Source organism: Penicillium rubens, assembly GCF_028828025.1.
Source record: "Penicillium rubens strain IBT 27055 chromosome Unknown utg000003l_segment0_segment0, whole genome shotgun sequence".
Lineage (NCBI taxonomy): Eukaryota > Fungi > Ascomycota > Eurotiomycetes > Eurotiales > Aspergillaceae > Penicillium > Penicillium rubens.
This window is the reverse complement of record NW_026890601.1, coordinates 7,109,129-7,123,676: the sequence shown is the minus strand read 5'-3', so window position 1 is coordinate 7,123,676 and position 14,548 is coordinate 7,109,129. Positions and strand designations below refer to the sequence as shown.

The 14,548-nt window shown below is 51.3% G+C and overlaps 6 protein-coding genes across 6 annotated transcripts; 2 read left to right on the top strand and 4 right to left on the bottom strand.

Annotated features, from left to right (window-relative positions):
* Positions 1-170: 170 nt before the first annotated feature.
* N7525_008959 (DUF3500 domain-containing protein) lies at positions 171-1,500 on the top strand (the record flags this gene model as incomplete). Its single annotated transcript, XM_002563026.2, has 2 exons — positions 171-378; positions 425-1,500. The coding sequence occupies 2 exons, from the start codon at positions 171-173 to the stop codon at positions 1,498-1,500; spliced, it is 1,284 nt and encodes a 427-aa protein (XP_002563072.2).
* Positions 1,501-1,927: 427 nt separating this feature from the next.
* N7525_008958 (uncharacterized protein) lies at positions 1,928-2,739 on the bottom strand (the record flags this gene model as incomplete). Its single annotated transcript, XM_061214558.1, has 4 exons — positions 1,928-2,116; positions 2,180-2,470; positions 2,522-2,583; positions 2,640-2,739. 4 exons carry the CDS (start codon positions 2,737-2,739, stop codon positions 1,928-1,930), a joined length of 642 nt encoding a protein of 213 aa, XP_061068989.1.
* A 797-nt stretch (positions 2,740-3,536) lies between these two features.
* N7525_008957 (U6 snRNP complex subunit PRP24) lies at positions 3,537-7,437 on the bottom strand (the record flags this gene model as incomplete). The annotated part of the gene is made up of 3 exons (XM_061214557.1): positions 3,537-4,583; positions 4,639-4,872; positions 4,924-7,437. The coding sequence occupies 3 exons, from the start codon at positions 7,435-7,437 to the stop codon at positions 3,537-3,539; spliced, it is 3,795 nt and encodes a 1,264-aa protein (XP_061068988.1).
* A 678-nt stretch (positions 7,438-8,115) lies between these two features.
* Positions 8,116-9,177, top strand: N7525_008956 (mitochondrial 54S ribosomal protein uL22m; the record flags this gene model as incomplete). Its single annotated transcript, XM_002563023.1, has 2 exons — positions 8,116-8,149; positions 8,210-9,177. The coding sequence occupies 2 exons, from the start codon at positions 8,116-8,118 to the stop codon at positions 9,175-9,177; spliced, it is 1,002 nt and encodes a 333-aa protein (XP_002563069.1).
* Positions 9,178-9,468: 291 nt separating this feature from the next.
* On the bottom strand, positions 9,469-10,517 carry N7525_008955 (histidine phosphatase family protein; the record flags this gene model as incomplete). Its single annotated transcript, XM_002563022.1, has 4 exons — positions 9,469-9,813; positions 9,867-10,109; positions 10,160-10,366; positions 10,428-10,517. The coding sequence occupies 4 exons, from the start codon at positions 10,515-10,517 to the stop codon at positions 9,469-9,471; spliced, it is 885 nt and encodes a 294-aa protein (XP_002563068.1).
* A 573-nt stretch (positions 10,518-11,090) lies between these two features.
* Positions 11,091-13,078, bottom strand: N7525_008954 (uncharacterized protein; the record flags this gene model as incomplete). Its single annotated transcript, XM_002563021.2, has 2 exons — positions 11,091-12,299; positions 12,356-13,078. 2 exons carry the CDS (start codon positions 13,076-13,078, stop codon positions 11,091-11,093), a joined length of 1,932 nt encoding a protein of 643 aa, XP_002563067.2.
* Positions 13,079-14,548: the final 1,470 nt, after the last annotated feature.

Genomic DNA, 14,548 nt, shown 5'->3' with positions numbered 1-14,548 from the left:
CCAGATTTTGAGAGTAAAAGTAACCGGGTTGTCTGAAGCCCCAAGTTGCCGCGGGTAAGGAATTTCCCATCCCCACACGCGTGGGGAAGACCCGGATGTGGGGGGTCTCATGCTATAATACCATTTGAACATTTCCCTCTCTCTCTTTTATCTCTTTACATCTCTTCACTATGGCCAATGCACTGGAAAAGCCCACAGGCGAGTACCGCCAGTACCTGCCCGACCTCAACCTCAAGCGCTTCCAGGTGATGTGCCAGCAGGATGCGCACGAGTACGCGCACGACTTTAAGACCGGACATCAGCCACCCTGGCTGCATGCGCTGTATATGCACTGGTTAGATCTATTACAAGAGCCCTTCAAAGGCGTGACCACCGATGGTACGAGCAAACCGGAACGATACAAGAATGCCTCTAACATATATAGGAACCGTCCGCCCGGGTCTATTCACATTACAAGAAGAAGACATCCCAATCCAACAAATCGTAGACGCAACAGAAGCCGTAACGGCCCTGTTGGACGATAAGCAAAAAGAAGCCATCAGCTACCACATCGACTCCCCGCAATGGCGCACATGGTCGAACCCGGAGTTCCTGCTCGCGCACAAGGGCATCCGACTGGACGAAGTCAACACCGAGACCCGGGACGCAGTAATGAACGTCCTCAAAACAACCCTCTCACCAGAAGGGTATGCAAAAGCCGTGAACGCAATGCGCATCAACCACTTCCTCGGCGAGCTGGTCAAGTCACCAGCCGTGATGAACGAATTCTCCTACAACTTCGTCCTCTTCGGCCGTCCATCGACCACCCGTCCCTGGGGCTGGTCTTTCTACGGCCACCATCTCTGTCTAAATATCTTTCTGTACAGAGGACAGATCGTCGCGTCGCCGTGGTTCACAGGCGCAGAGCCGAACGAGATCGACGTCGGCCCCCACGCGGGCACGCGCATCATGCAGATCGAAGAGAAGCTTGGGCTGCAGTTGATGCAGTCGCTCTCGGCGGAGATGCAGGGCTCAGCTCGTGTCTTTGCACAAATGAAGGATCCGGCTATGCCGCCCGGCCGCTGGAATAAAGATGATCAGCGCCATCTGTGCGGTGCGTACCGCGATAACCGTGTGGTGCCGTATGAGGGTATCCCTGCGACGAGTTTTAATGCCGCGCAGAAAGAGCTCATGTATGGTATCTTGGAACAATATTTGCTTTATCTGCCGGCCAAGTCGCGGGCTATGAAGATTGATCAGGTGCGCGCGCATGAAGCGGAGACGTACTTTTGTTGGATTGGGGGTTATGGGGATGAAGATCCGTTCTATTATCGGATTCAGAGCCCGGTGATTCTTGTTGAGTTTGATCATCACTCCGGGGTGTTTTTGAATAATGAGGAGCCGAAGAAATTCCATATTCACACTCTGCTTCGCACGCCGAATGGGGGTGACTATGGTCAGGCGCTGCGGCCGCAGATTCCGGCTGTTGAGGGATTGAATGGGAAAGAAATTGTCTGGTAGGTCGACTCAGCCTATCGGAGGGAATGTACTGTACGGGATGAATGATGAAAACTCTACGTCGCATTGCATTTTTCCTATATTTAGATGGTTCACTGATGGTCTTGTAAGGTCACAAAAACGATCCACGAAGATGTGATTCAATCCATGATAAACTGAACTCTGTAGATACATGCCTGCAGAGAGATATCGTATTCAAGGCATTATCCATATTAGTTGGTCCCTACCATAGCCTGGAAGGATAAAAGAAGTATACAGCCCCAACGCCGAAGCACGAAGTTCAAAAATAGAAAAGCGTCAACAATCTGCAACCACCGAAATAGCAGAAATATGAGAAGTCGTCAACCGACGATACCTAGATAGGTCCTCTTCGTCTGTTTTGCGTAACGCGTGAGTTGTCCATGTGCCATGAATGCTACACAGAGCGCCATCAAGTGACTTGAAGCTCATCATGGTCAGGAATCAACTCATACCCACCCTCTGAAGGCAAGACCTTGCCAGCCACGATAACCGCGCCTGCGCAGAAGATACTCAAGCACCAACTAATAGTGCAAAGGATCCAGGACTGGTCGAGTTTCCAGCCAACGAAGAACCGGTCTTCGTTATCGAATAGGTATGCCTGTATGCCAAATTATTAGGAAAATGCCATCTCCGCCCATACACAGGCGTGTTATCAACCTACCACTATCGACATGCCGGCTGCTTGCACAATGGCAGACAGAACAACCATCAAACTGAGAACACTCCACCCATTCTCGCGCAGCCGTTTCCCGCCAGTCAAGATGACCAGGTACGTGACCACGCTAATGCCCTGCAGGACGACGGCAAAGGTCACCAAGAACCCGACGGAGCGCCACATGGAGCAGAAGTATCGGTCTTCGCCGTGGCAGTCTTCGCGTTGTGGGAAGCTCTCGCAGGTATCGGTGAGGGAGGAACAGCGGCGGTGAAGGCCGTAGGAGTAATGGTTCGGGGGCTATAAGTTCATGATTTTAGTAGGAGCTTGTGGGGGGTGGACAAGCCGTACCTTTTCGCTATGGTAGCTGACCCATTTTGGAATGACGATTGAGGATACCGTCAAGCCAAATGCTGGGGGGTTTTTGTTAGCAAATTCGGATTTCTGCTGGTCGCTGGGAGCTGCGTACAGGCCAGGAATATAACCAACGTCGCGGCGTAGACTATCGTCTTGGTGAGGAACCCTGTGTAGTTCCGATCGGTACCGCGAGGCACTAGGTGGAAGTCCATCGCTGCGGGGGATGCGATGGCGTTGGATGTGAACTATGTTTGGTGACAGCTCTACACATTGAGTGTAGAGCAATATTATGAGAAATCTCAATAGACTCCAAGACGTGGAGAATAGAAAAGACAAGACAAGGGAAGGGATGGATGTACTAGATGGGATGGGCTAATCGAGTCAGATAAGAGATAGAAGAGACCGATCACGCGGCCCCCAGGTGGACTTCAGGCAGTTGAGGGAATGTTCAAAGGTTTAACGCAGATAACAGGTTATCCTCGCAATAAATCGCTCTGTGCATCCCCTCCGAGAGGATCAAAGTGTTTCGTATTTCCCCGCAGGCATTCAAGGCCAAGTAGGCCAAGTAGGCCAAGCCGATTGACGTCAATGCGTTCTGCACTATCGTGACATCTAGTCCAATCATATACGCCATGCTGCATTGACAATGTATAGAGGTACAGTAAATATGACATGGGCCACAGCTTCTATAGGGAAGTTTGAATACCAATATTCTACGATATAGATCACCAGGACAGAACTTTCAAGTCATCGGGGGCAATTGTCTCGGAGACAGCCCTTCGGAACAGACATCATCATTAGAACTAAGAGCAAGATACAGTCATAATGTACACGACGGCATGTGCCATAAACAAAAGAGATCATGACGCAAAAGACCGACCCGAATGAAATACATGCGGATCTAAAGGAAGCATCAAGATGACCACCGGGAAATAGAAAAACGCCAGCCGGATACATGCCGTAAAAAAAAAGAATTGCGCCAGGAACTGTCAGTCATTGCACTTGCACTTCATTCCGGACGCTTTTGTTGGAGCATGGCGCGGAAATCATCGTTGCTCTTTTTCGGTTTGCTCTCGCCGTCGGGCGTCGTGTCCATCTTGTCACTGGCCGGATTAGCGGCAGATTGTTTCTGATCAAATGCAGTCTGTCGTTTCATCCCAAGACCACCCCTTCGAGCACCAGGCTGCTGCGGGCGTCTAATCGGCGCAGTAGGTTGTAGGTTCGTCTTCTTCGTTTTGTTTTCGTGCTTGACGGGTTGCCCCCGGTCTCTTTTGACTTCCGGTTGCAAACTCATCATCTCTCGAACTGTGCCGATATGGAGAGGGCGCCCAGGAGCGATCTCCTTCCCTTCGAGCGCCAAAGAAGCCTTGCCGGCATCGTGGATATCGACATATTCCACAATAGCACCTTGATGTTCTGGGCGCAAGTTGATCGCGACTAAACGCCCATATGGTTCGACAAGGGTACGGATGCGGGCTTGATTGACGGTATCGGGAACGTTCATCAGGGCAAGGGTGCGCTGTGCATGATCACCAACCGGCACTTCAAGTTCACGAACACCGTAGTGGGCCGGGTGTGAAGCAACTCGCGAGATGACGACTTGGTTTCCACGCCGAGTGTCGGTGGTAGCAATCTCAACACGTAGAGGTCGAGACCTGAACACATGGTCATTCATTGCGACGGCGTCATTGGCAGCATCCTTGGTAGAGAAAGTAACAAAGCCAAACCCTCTACTACCACCGGTAATCTTTCGCTCAATCAAAATCTTTTCGATTTCGCCGAATTTGGAGAATAGTTCTCTCAGATCCTTTTCATTGGCGTCCCAGGCGATGTTTGAAACATAAATTTCTCGTCCTTCGTATCTGGGACCAGTGCGGGCTGTTTTTTGTCCGGGATCGGAAATCTTAACACTGAGCCTCGTGCCATCTTCGAACCGCATCCCATGAAGCTCTGTCGCATGGTGGGCAGCGCTGGAGGTATCAAACTGCAAGTAGGAGAAGCGTCTGGAAGTGTCAAATTTGAGAGACGGCATTCTAACGTCGACTACTTCGCCATACTGCTAAAAGTCAGCAACGTCACAAAGTCTAGAGGTGAAGTAAGTGAGCACTTACTTTGTTGAAAAGGTTGCGGAGGTAGTCCTCATCCGCAGTCGGCGGGTAATTGGTGATCCAAACTGTTGTCTGTGCGCCAATCCTCACGTCGATGATGTTATCAGTGTTGTTGAAGCGCTTTTGGTCACGAGTGAGAGCGGAAAGAGCCTCTTCCTTGGTTTCGAATTCGATGACCGCAACCTCAGAATTCTTCTCGTCTCTACGAAGCATTTTGACAGTATTGACGGTGCCGATCTGTTTTGGTCAGTCAAATCATCCCGATAGTATTAGGAATGAGACACTTACATGACGGAAGAATTGGCGAACTTGATGCTCAGTGGTACCTTTGGGCAGATTGGTGACGACAACGGTCGCATTCTCTCGATCCCGCGGAGGAGGAGCGGGAGTCTCTGCCGGCGCCTCTTCGTTGCGGACCTTTTTGGTTTCCGGCATCTCGTCCTTTTCGTCTTCGCGCTTTCTCTTTTCGGGCGAGGGGACGGCCTCCACTGCGGCCTCCCATTGCTGTTGCTGCTGTTGCTGGGCTGCGGCTGCCTCTCGTGCCTCTCTTTCTCTCCGGGCAGTGACAGCTCGCATTGCTTTCCGAGTTTCAATCACGGCCAACTGGAGCTCATCGGAGTCCTCGTAGTCCTCGCAGTGTGAGACGTAAGTCTGAACAATCTTCTCGGGCCAGTCCAGATCTGTTCTCTTGATCGCTTGCTTAAGCACGGCAGTAGCAAAGCAGGGGTTAGGGGTCCGGCGCGCTGCGTCCACTGTTGCCTCGCCTTGCACAAATTTGCTCCAGCAAATCAGCTCCCATTCGTAGTAGGCAAGCCAGAATTCATAGCTGCTGCCGCGGCGAGCCACTAAGCCCTTGAAGGTCTCTCGTGCGCTGTCCCAGCTGCCGCTTTCGCTGAGGAAGCGGATGTAAATTCGCTCCAGACGGAAAAGAGGATCGCCCTGGTACGCCGGGCCATACTTCTTTTCGCCCAGTTCTTGTACGCTTTCAATTGCCGAGCGAATGCCAACCTCTGCGACATCAAGGTCTTCGTCGGTCGAGTCAGACAAGAAGGCACGCCGGCGAAGATAACTGCACCAGGTGACGTGGACCTTCAAGACTTCCTCCAAACCACCAGCATCAAGGAGTCCAGTGCTAGTCGCCTTGTGCTTGATGCTCGAAATCTTGTTAAATGACTGGTTCTCTCTTTCCGAGCTTAGCAGATACTGGGACCATAGGTTTCCAGACCATGGACAATGACGCGTGGCACGGTCTAGGGTAGAGATTGTCGTGGTCGAGGCGCGGCGATGAAGAGATTCGCCGATTAAAAACATGACATAGTCTTCCCAAATCGACACATCGGTGGGAAAGTGAAGAACGGCGCGCTGATAGATGGCATTCACCAAGTCGAAGCTGAACTCCCCGCGTTTCCGGCGGTTGCGCGTCAATTCCCAATCAATATACTCGGAGTAGACTGTCCATTCGAGTGTACGATCGCCAGACTCTTGCGCTTTCGCCAGGCGGTGTTCGAACTCCTCTCGTGTGTTGTAGAGAGCCTTTGGTTCAGCTGCGCGGGCAACAGTCTCAGACATGATTTCCTCGTACTTGCTGTTGCAATAAGTTGAAATGAAGCTCGAAAACTTTTGGAAGGTCTGATCCCAGGTGGCGTGAGGAGTTTGCAGACGATGGCCATAAAGTCCATGAAGATGGTTGATCTTTTCTTGCGAGGGTGCGCGAGCAATGTCCTGAGCATAGAGGTCCAGAAGGCGATCCCAGACCAAGTGGCTGTTGTTGATCCTCCACTTGGTAGCATCTGCGCCACGCTGCCACACCTCCACGACCGAATCCCACGTGAACACCTCGCGCCCAACCATGCGATCCTCTTCGGTCCACTGGAGAGAACTGGATTCACCATGAGCGGAATTGTAGAGATAAAGAACCCATTCGCCGTAGATATTCCACAGTTTTGTGCTGCCAAACTCCTCTTCGACGGATCGCTGGCAGAGTTCTAGAACAGCAATGCGCCCGTCAACATCTTGAGCTAACATACTCTCATCCTGAATCCATTCGGCCCAAAGATCTTCTCCCATGGCGAAAAGCTTGTCCATTTCTTCACGTGCCGTTTTCAGATCGTTGAGCAGATCATAGCGTCGCGGGTCACCGTGGACATCTGGGTTATTCGGTGGGTAGACGTGGTTGACAAATCCTGCATGCAGCAATCCGATAAATTGCACGTGCGCGTCATGCGTGTGGGGGTTGAGCGAGATCTGGTGGAATAGTTCGGTCGCCAATCGTTGCGCATCCGGGTCAAGCGAAGTTGAGGCGTAGGTCCTCTTCGCGGGCCCGTCGCGCCCATCCGACATGGCGATCTCGAACGACATCCGAGAGGTAGGGGTGTTGTGGGTTATAGAATTGACGTGTGGGTGAATGGTAGATGGAGATAACTGGTGCTCATAGGTTTCGGTACTTCGGAGCATGCTCGTAGGTGTTGGACGTTGTGGCTGGTGGTGCTGCATCGAGGCGAGATCCGCCAAAGTGTCCATTCCCGGCGTGGATGGTTGTCTTGAGGGTACTTCAGTCGGCGAAGCCCCATTTCCTCCGCTGGGTCCTGGCGAAGATTCTCCAGTGGGGGCGTACACTTGCTGTGCGAGAGGTGAAGAAGTCTTGCCCTTTCGTCTGGAGCCTGTCCGAGTTCTCTCAATAGCTTTGTGGGGGGAGGGCCCGGCAGAGGTGGCCGGTGCGTTGTTCGACGTAGGACCAGACACGGGCGTTGAATTTCCAGACTTGGGATTCGAGTCCGGTGAAAGAAGCGAATTGATGTCCATATTTGGATGCAGCTTTGGGAAGAACGATGGGATACCGGGAATTGTCGTAATGGATGCCCAGGTACTTTTCAAGCAGAGATCCAGATCATACGACAGTCTTGATGTACCTCAGCACGTCCATTCCTGCATCGGCCGGTCGTATCCAGATCCCCCCTCGTTGTTGTTCCTGCAAATGACGTAGATTTACACTTGCGCAGCTGTTTCTGGCGGGTGGCTAAGAATCTAAAGGAATGCCTGGAAGGAACGAGAGCCCTTAAATCGAGAGGGCAAGCTGAAATCTCAGAGATCTCAGGTATTTGAAAAAGATAGAAACAACAGGCTGGTGGCCTGGGAAGGGAAGGGAGGGATGGAGGAAGACGAAAAAGAGAGAGAAGAACTGAAAGAGGGAAAGATGAGGGCTAGTGGATACTGTGGAGATGGTTGAGAAGAGGAAACAATAATGTCGGGAGAACAAGATGCGAATATGATCAACAAATACACGAGATCATCTCCATCTGTAGATAAATTTGTTCCTGCTCTATCGACTCGTGCAGTCGCAGGTCGCATCTCTTGAAGCTATTCTGATCGATCAACTTCAAGGTGCCTCAGGCTCCGGTATCCCGCACAGACCACAAGTGCAGGGAACTTTCACCTTTTTTCCCGACGTGAACTTTTGACAACAACATCCCAACAGCCACAATGCTCTATCGCTCAGGGCAACTGGTCCGGACAGGTATGTTATATTCATATACCTTATGATTTGTCTCGCTACTGACTTACTGCCCACCTTTAGCTGCCCGGACCGTCTCCTTCGTCCCTCGCCGAACTTTGACCTCGACGGCCGTCCGTTACGCTCTGAACGATGGGGAAACAAAAAGGCCAACCGGTTTGTTCTCGTCCTTGAAGAGCATGTTCACGGGGGGAGGCAGCCAAAAACCCAAAGTCGCCCACCGACCCTCGGCCCCTAAGAAGGAAGAAGGTGATGTTGGATCCTCCATCTTCGGATCCGACTTCACCGCACCAACATCCGGCCCTATGCCATCCCGGAAAACGGGGGAACAAGGAAAAGACACCATCTTCGGAAAGCTGGAGGACCGCGACTTGAGTCGCGTGCAAGTGGGACTGGGTCCCGATCCCAGGGCCCAGCTGCGATGGGAGAGGAAGATGGCTGTCCGCGAGATCCGGAAACGAGGCCGCGTACCGGCAAAGGTGCAAATTAAGCGCACAGAGCGCGAATCGCTTTCCAAATCCCACTGGATTAAGACGTCGCTGAAGAAGCTGGGTCCTCTGGCCCGCCAAATCGCCGGCAAGAATATCGACGAAGCCATCCTCCAGATGCGCTTCAGCGACAAAAAGGCCGCCAAGGACGTGCGGGAACATCTCGAACACGCAAAGAACGTCGCCATTGTCCGTGCCGGCATGGGCCTTGGGGCCGCGAACGCCGAACCATCGAAACCCATTACCGTCACACTCAAGACCGGCGAGCGGCGGAAGATTGCCAACCCCACCGACATCTACATTCAGCAGGCCTGGGTTAACCGTGGTCCGTATGGATATCAGATGGATCACCGTGCCCGTGGTCAGATCAACCGCATGCGTCCCCCTACCACAGGTCTTTCGGTCCTGTTGAAGGAAGAGAAGACCCGTATCCGCGAGTGGGAAGAGCGTGAGGCCAAGGCCCAGCGGGAGCGCCGGTCTCAGCTTTGGACACAACTGCCAGATCGCAAGATCTCTGCGCAGAACCAGTACTACAGCTGGTGATCGATGCTTTGGCGTTTGTATTATTTATATTTAGATCTTTCGCGTGGACAGTGGTTTTTCATTAGCCGATTGGAGGCGACAATTGCATTTGTGGGAAGTTGCTTTAATCTTTCTTCGGTAAGAGTGACTCATGTACAATACTGAATCAATTTCTTGGATATCAAACCATTGAGACCAGCCCTTCTCCTCTTAATATTTACCCATACCCGCAGTTATGTCAGTTATACACTTGCTGCAATCCTCGAAACTACCTTCCAAATCATGCCGGCCCTACGATGACTGCGACTGCGACTATGACTGCGACGGTGTCACCTTTTCCACCAAAACGAGCGCAGGGATCACTGCACCAGTCGCCAGGGCAAAGCGACGATGGCCCAAAACTTCCAAAATGCTAGTGATGGCGCCTGAGTGAGCCGTTAACGAAATGTACATGCTCTCATCGTGAGCAAATATATCGTTCAGAAGCCCACGAAGCCGATCATCGCGATGCTCGTTCGACTCCCGGACCTCAGGATCCCACAACTTGTCTTCCTCGGAGAATCCCTCCTCAAATCTGTACTCGGGATACTCTTCTGCTATTTCCGAAGCCGTCGAGCGACGGTCACAGGTATGCTGACCCATTGTCTCACGGAGGAGCTAGTCCGGTTAGACAATATACGTTCTGCAGTAGAAATAGAAATCAAACACACCTCTTTAATGGTCGGCTTAAAAGGATGCGTACCAGGGATCGCAAGTCCCTGGAACGTAATCTGCGCCGTTTCAAGACACCGGTTCAGGGGGCTCACGTAGTAGGACTCGGGTGAGGGTATGCCAGCCTCGATCTGCTGCTTCCAAGCTGCATGTGCGACCTGGGCCTGGCATCTTCCCTGTTCAGTAAGACGGGCATCGACCCAGTTGCCGTCCAGGTCTCCGTCTTGGAGAGACCAGTAATCCTAGGGTCTGTTTAGTGTCTGGTTCATGGACAAAATGCTCGGCCACTTACATCCCACTCCTTGGTGCCGTACTTGCGTTCGGCAACGTTGTGGACGCCCTCGCCATGGCGTCCGAGGAAGAGGACTTTGAGCTTTTTAGTGTCGTTGGCGTTCAGGCGTCGAATGTGGGCGTCAAAACGCCGCCACTGACTGTCAGTCTGTTCTATTCCGGGGTGTTCATCGTAGTGTTTCTCGATGAGTCCGAAGTTTGATTTCGCCTTTACATAGTATCAGACGCTGGTTTGATATTTTTTAAGCAATGATATTGGGGTATCTTACGTAGTCGAAGGTGTCGGGATCAGTGGAGGGGTCATCCTGGAGGAAATATCCGGTCACTGTAGTGAAGCGTAAAAGGGGCGGAGAGGTCATAGTCTTGAATTGAAGCGAAGTACGAGTGTAGGTTTCAACTGTAGGAGAACAAGGAAAAAGGGGGCGGGATTAGGGAGATTTAGGGCTGAGGTGGTGGGGACAAAAGACGCAACCTGAAATATCAGAATTGTTCGCTATTCAGCTCGTTTTTAGAAGATTCAACTTGAAGACCCATAGAAATAGCCTCGGTATAATCATTGGACATGCAAGATTCTGAACTACTTTTGATTGTGTACGAATGCAACCCCAGCTATCAATGTGCGTAATACCATACCTTCTGTTTTTGTGAAGGCATCTGTATGTTAGCAACTTTGGTTGCTGCTACTGAACTGCATATAGTTGTGCTCGGGTCTCCCACGTAGGTTATTATTCTGAAGATACAGCGTTTGGTGGATATTAAATGCAAATAAATTCGCCTTTTCGCCATTTAGGGATCACTGCAGTATCAAAAATATATGCCACATCTGCATGCCCTTCGCAATTAAGTATAGTTCAAGCCAGCTCGACCAATTATAAGAGCTGGTTTCATCCAGTGCCGAGCGCGACTAAGTTGATCCAACAACAGCGGGTCACTCATACGCACCAAGCTTTCCGCAGTCCACCCAGATATGAGCGCTTCTTCGCAGACCAAACTTGTCGGCCAAGCAGAGACAGACATTTGTAGACCATGCCCTCAATCCCAGAGGCCAGAGACAGCGATGATTGCCAGGCATCAGCAAATGCCACGGCAGTGCTGGAAAGCAGGCAGCTAACACCTTCAGCAACAGGCCGAGCAAGGGGACCTTTCGTACTGATGAGCAGTGGCCGACACTCAAGGCTATCCAGTGATCCGTTTCCAAAGAGTTCTGGCGATCCACGCCGAGCCGGCGAGATCAGTAGATCCTTCGGCACAGACTGCAAGCCAGAGAGTATTGCGAGCTGGTTGGCAAGCCCCTCTGAAACTTTCCTGTGATCCGGTCCAGGCACTTGGATTCCAGAATTGTGTACGAGCGATGGGGAATGGCGCATTCCAAGATTGCCAGCAACAGTACCTGGCACCGCAGTCCTTTCCATCGTGCGAGTGGACCTCGTTCGGTGTATATCGAGACCTGGAGTGTGACCCACGCCGGCGGTTGCATGATTCGTCGAGGATGTTGTCTTGACATCCGTCCTTTCTGAACATACGGCACCAACCGATGAGGTCGAAACGCGCCAGCGCAAGCTGGAGCTGCCACCTGGCAGACCAGCTGTGTGAACCGGCCGAGGTGTACTTGAACTGCAGGGGTCGTGGGGTTGTCCGCTTCCTGCGTTCTTTGAGACCCTCCTTTGGGTAAGGAGTTTTTCGTGTCCCGCGGATGAGGCGTCTGCGATGCTCTTTCCAGATAGGAGTATGTCGTGTCCGGGAGACTGACCTTTCGCAGTGTTTCTGCTCGATGGTAGAACGCTGTCTTGACTCGACATGCACTTGGAATCTCGCTTGCCAGATAGCAAAATAATATCGTGACCCGGCGGCGCACTCTTTTGAGCTTTCGTCCTGACAATTTGCTTGGCGATTGGAACCGCAACAGGCAGTCCCGCGGATGGCTCGATTCCAGATGAGCTGCTTGGTAGTCTCCTGGTCATCGTGATGGTTGGAAGCGTTTGAGGTGGGTTGGATGATGTGTTGTGACCCGGCGAGTCCGAATAGCGCGCCTCTGGGATCGGCACTTGGAGCATCGGTTGCCTCGGCCGTTCCTGGAGTGCGGCGTTCCTTGGAACATCGCTGGCAGTGACACGAGCAGCAGCCTTCTCCAGGCAATTGCACTACTCGATGGTCAGCATGATCATTTGAAATGTTCAATGTGAATATAAAAACTTACTCGCTTGTGCTGCTTCTTGTGCTTCTCACAAGCACCGTACTTCCGAGCCTTGATGTAGTTCTCCTTCTGTGCCTGAGAGCGAGGCTTCTGCTTCTTGGGCACATTGGCAGCGGCGTTCATGTTCAAGTCGAGAACCATCTCCATGCCTCCAGGAGGGGGTCCCTCGGAGACAGATGTGTTCTCTGGGCTAGGGCGCGGAGAGCTGCTCCCGCGAACGTATTCTGACCAGCTTGGTGATGAGAAGCTGGTGTTGGAGTCCGAGGACATATCCAAGTCGAGAGCAGTGGCATCACAAAGGCGCTGCAGGTGCAGCGCAATGGCTGCCTCGCGGCGCTTCTCCTTTATGGTAGCGACGCGCGGGTCAGCGGCTGCCTGCGCCTCAACCAGGTTCCGGAACGTGTTGGTGCTGTCGTATGGGTTGTACTCCAAGAACGCAGTGTCGTCAAACAAAGGAGCAGCTGGGTCCTGCATGAACCCTCCATCCATTCCCATGAAGTCTTCTTGTGGGAGGTCATAGCTAGCCATGTCGAAGGAGGATTGCATGAAATCAGATGGAATCCCATCTGTCTCAAAAGGCAGAGCTAGGTCCTGAGGTGAGACGGTGGTGGCTGTCGACTGGTCGTCGTAGCCTGTCGGGAGATCGAGGAATTGATCAAAGTCAACCCATTCGTTGGAGGTTGTCACATCCATTCCAGAGAAGAATTCGTCCGCAACAAAAGCCATTGGAAAAAGAAAACGTAGAGTGGGTATCACTAAGGGTATCTATTCTGTATGAGAAGAGGAAAAATGAGGAACACAAGTCAAAAGAGAGAGAATGAGGGGCCGTTTGGTCAGGCCAAAAGAATCCTGAGGCAGTAGGACACTAAGGTATCGAGGTGAAAAAGAAAGGACAATAGCTGTGGCTTCCGGGGAAGGTAAAGAACCCAAGACCTGAGGCAGCCTTGATCTAATGTATGCTCGTGTCGTGTTGGTCCGCCATTCCTCTTCGGGGTCCCCGACTTGACGCTAATCCACTTTGGGACCCCGACACCCCGCTTGATCGCTCTAAGCCGCAGTGTGACTCAACGCACATACCCCTGGGGTACTTCCCAAGCCATACGATTTACTATGGAGATCTGTGTACCTGCAAAGTCTCCTTTAGTGGAAGAAAATTCCACCTCGACATGTCTTGGTCTCTTTATAGTATAAATTCTTGTTAAATGTACATTATTTCCAAAGGCTCCACTCTCTATGTATGTTGTATGTTGTATGTTGTAGAAAAATATATCTTTTCCCAATTGCTCAAAGTTCAGAGGCTGTGTTGCATAGCCCGGCTGGATTTGTACTAAAGCATTTGGATTATATAGCCGGTTGTATCTACAGTCTCGACACAAGTAGTGGGCTTAGGATTCAAGAAATTGAGCAGAAGGCATTATTATATCTCTTAGCCATGTGAAAATAATGAACAATCTCGATCAATTGACTTTCAGCCACAGTCATTTAAGGGTCTTGTTGACCCACTGCGTATGACACAGCTTTTCTCGGAGCTTCGGCAAAGATTCTTTTTTTTTTTAAAAAAAAAAGAAGTACAAAAAGCTTTATTTGCTACTAACTATAGTCGACTAGTCATAAACACAGACCAACGGTTGAACTGGGATAAGATGCACTGCGTTTAGGGCTGGAAATGATATAAAACTGATATTCTGCCATTTTGACCGACAAAGTCTGGCTGATATAGGAGGTCAAGGGAACTGTCTAGAGATATGTTAGTAATGGTAAAAGAGCATATTACTATATAGAGCCATATACGCTATATTGTCTGTGATACCAAGCTCTTTTACGACTTGATTCAGGTTCATCCATGGTGATGTGCCCCGTGGAGGCCCCCAAGAACTTAGCTTAGGTAAGGTCTAGAACTGCCCAGGTGAACTCCCGCAATCCACGATGTCCCCCCAAAGGCCTCGGGTTAATTGAAAAATCTTGGCTTTCCCAGATCTTCATCTTCCCATTTATCGATGATAACCCAACCTCCAGTTTTGGTTTCTTCACTTCTTTCAACCCCTACCAAGATTTACCCCTCCATCCCCCCACCGACAAACAGCTGTCCAGCTCCACCTTCGGTTCTGTTGTGGGGAGGGTCGAGACTGATCAACTGATTGGCGCCTGGGCAAATGTTTTGAGAGGAAAAAAATAGAAGAAAAAAGCCGACTACTC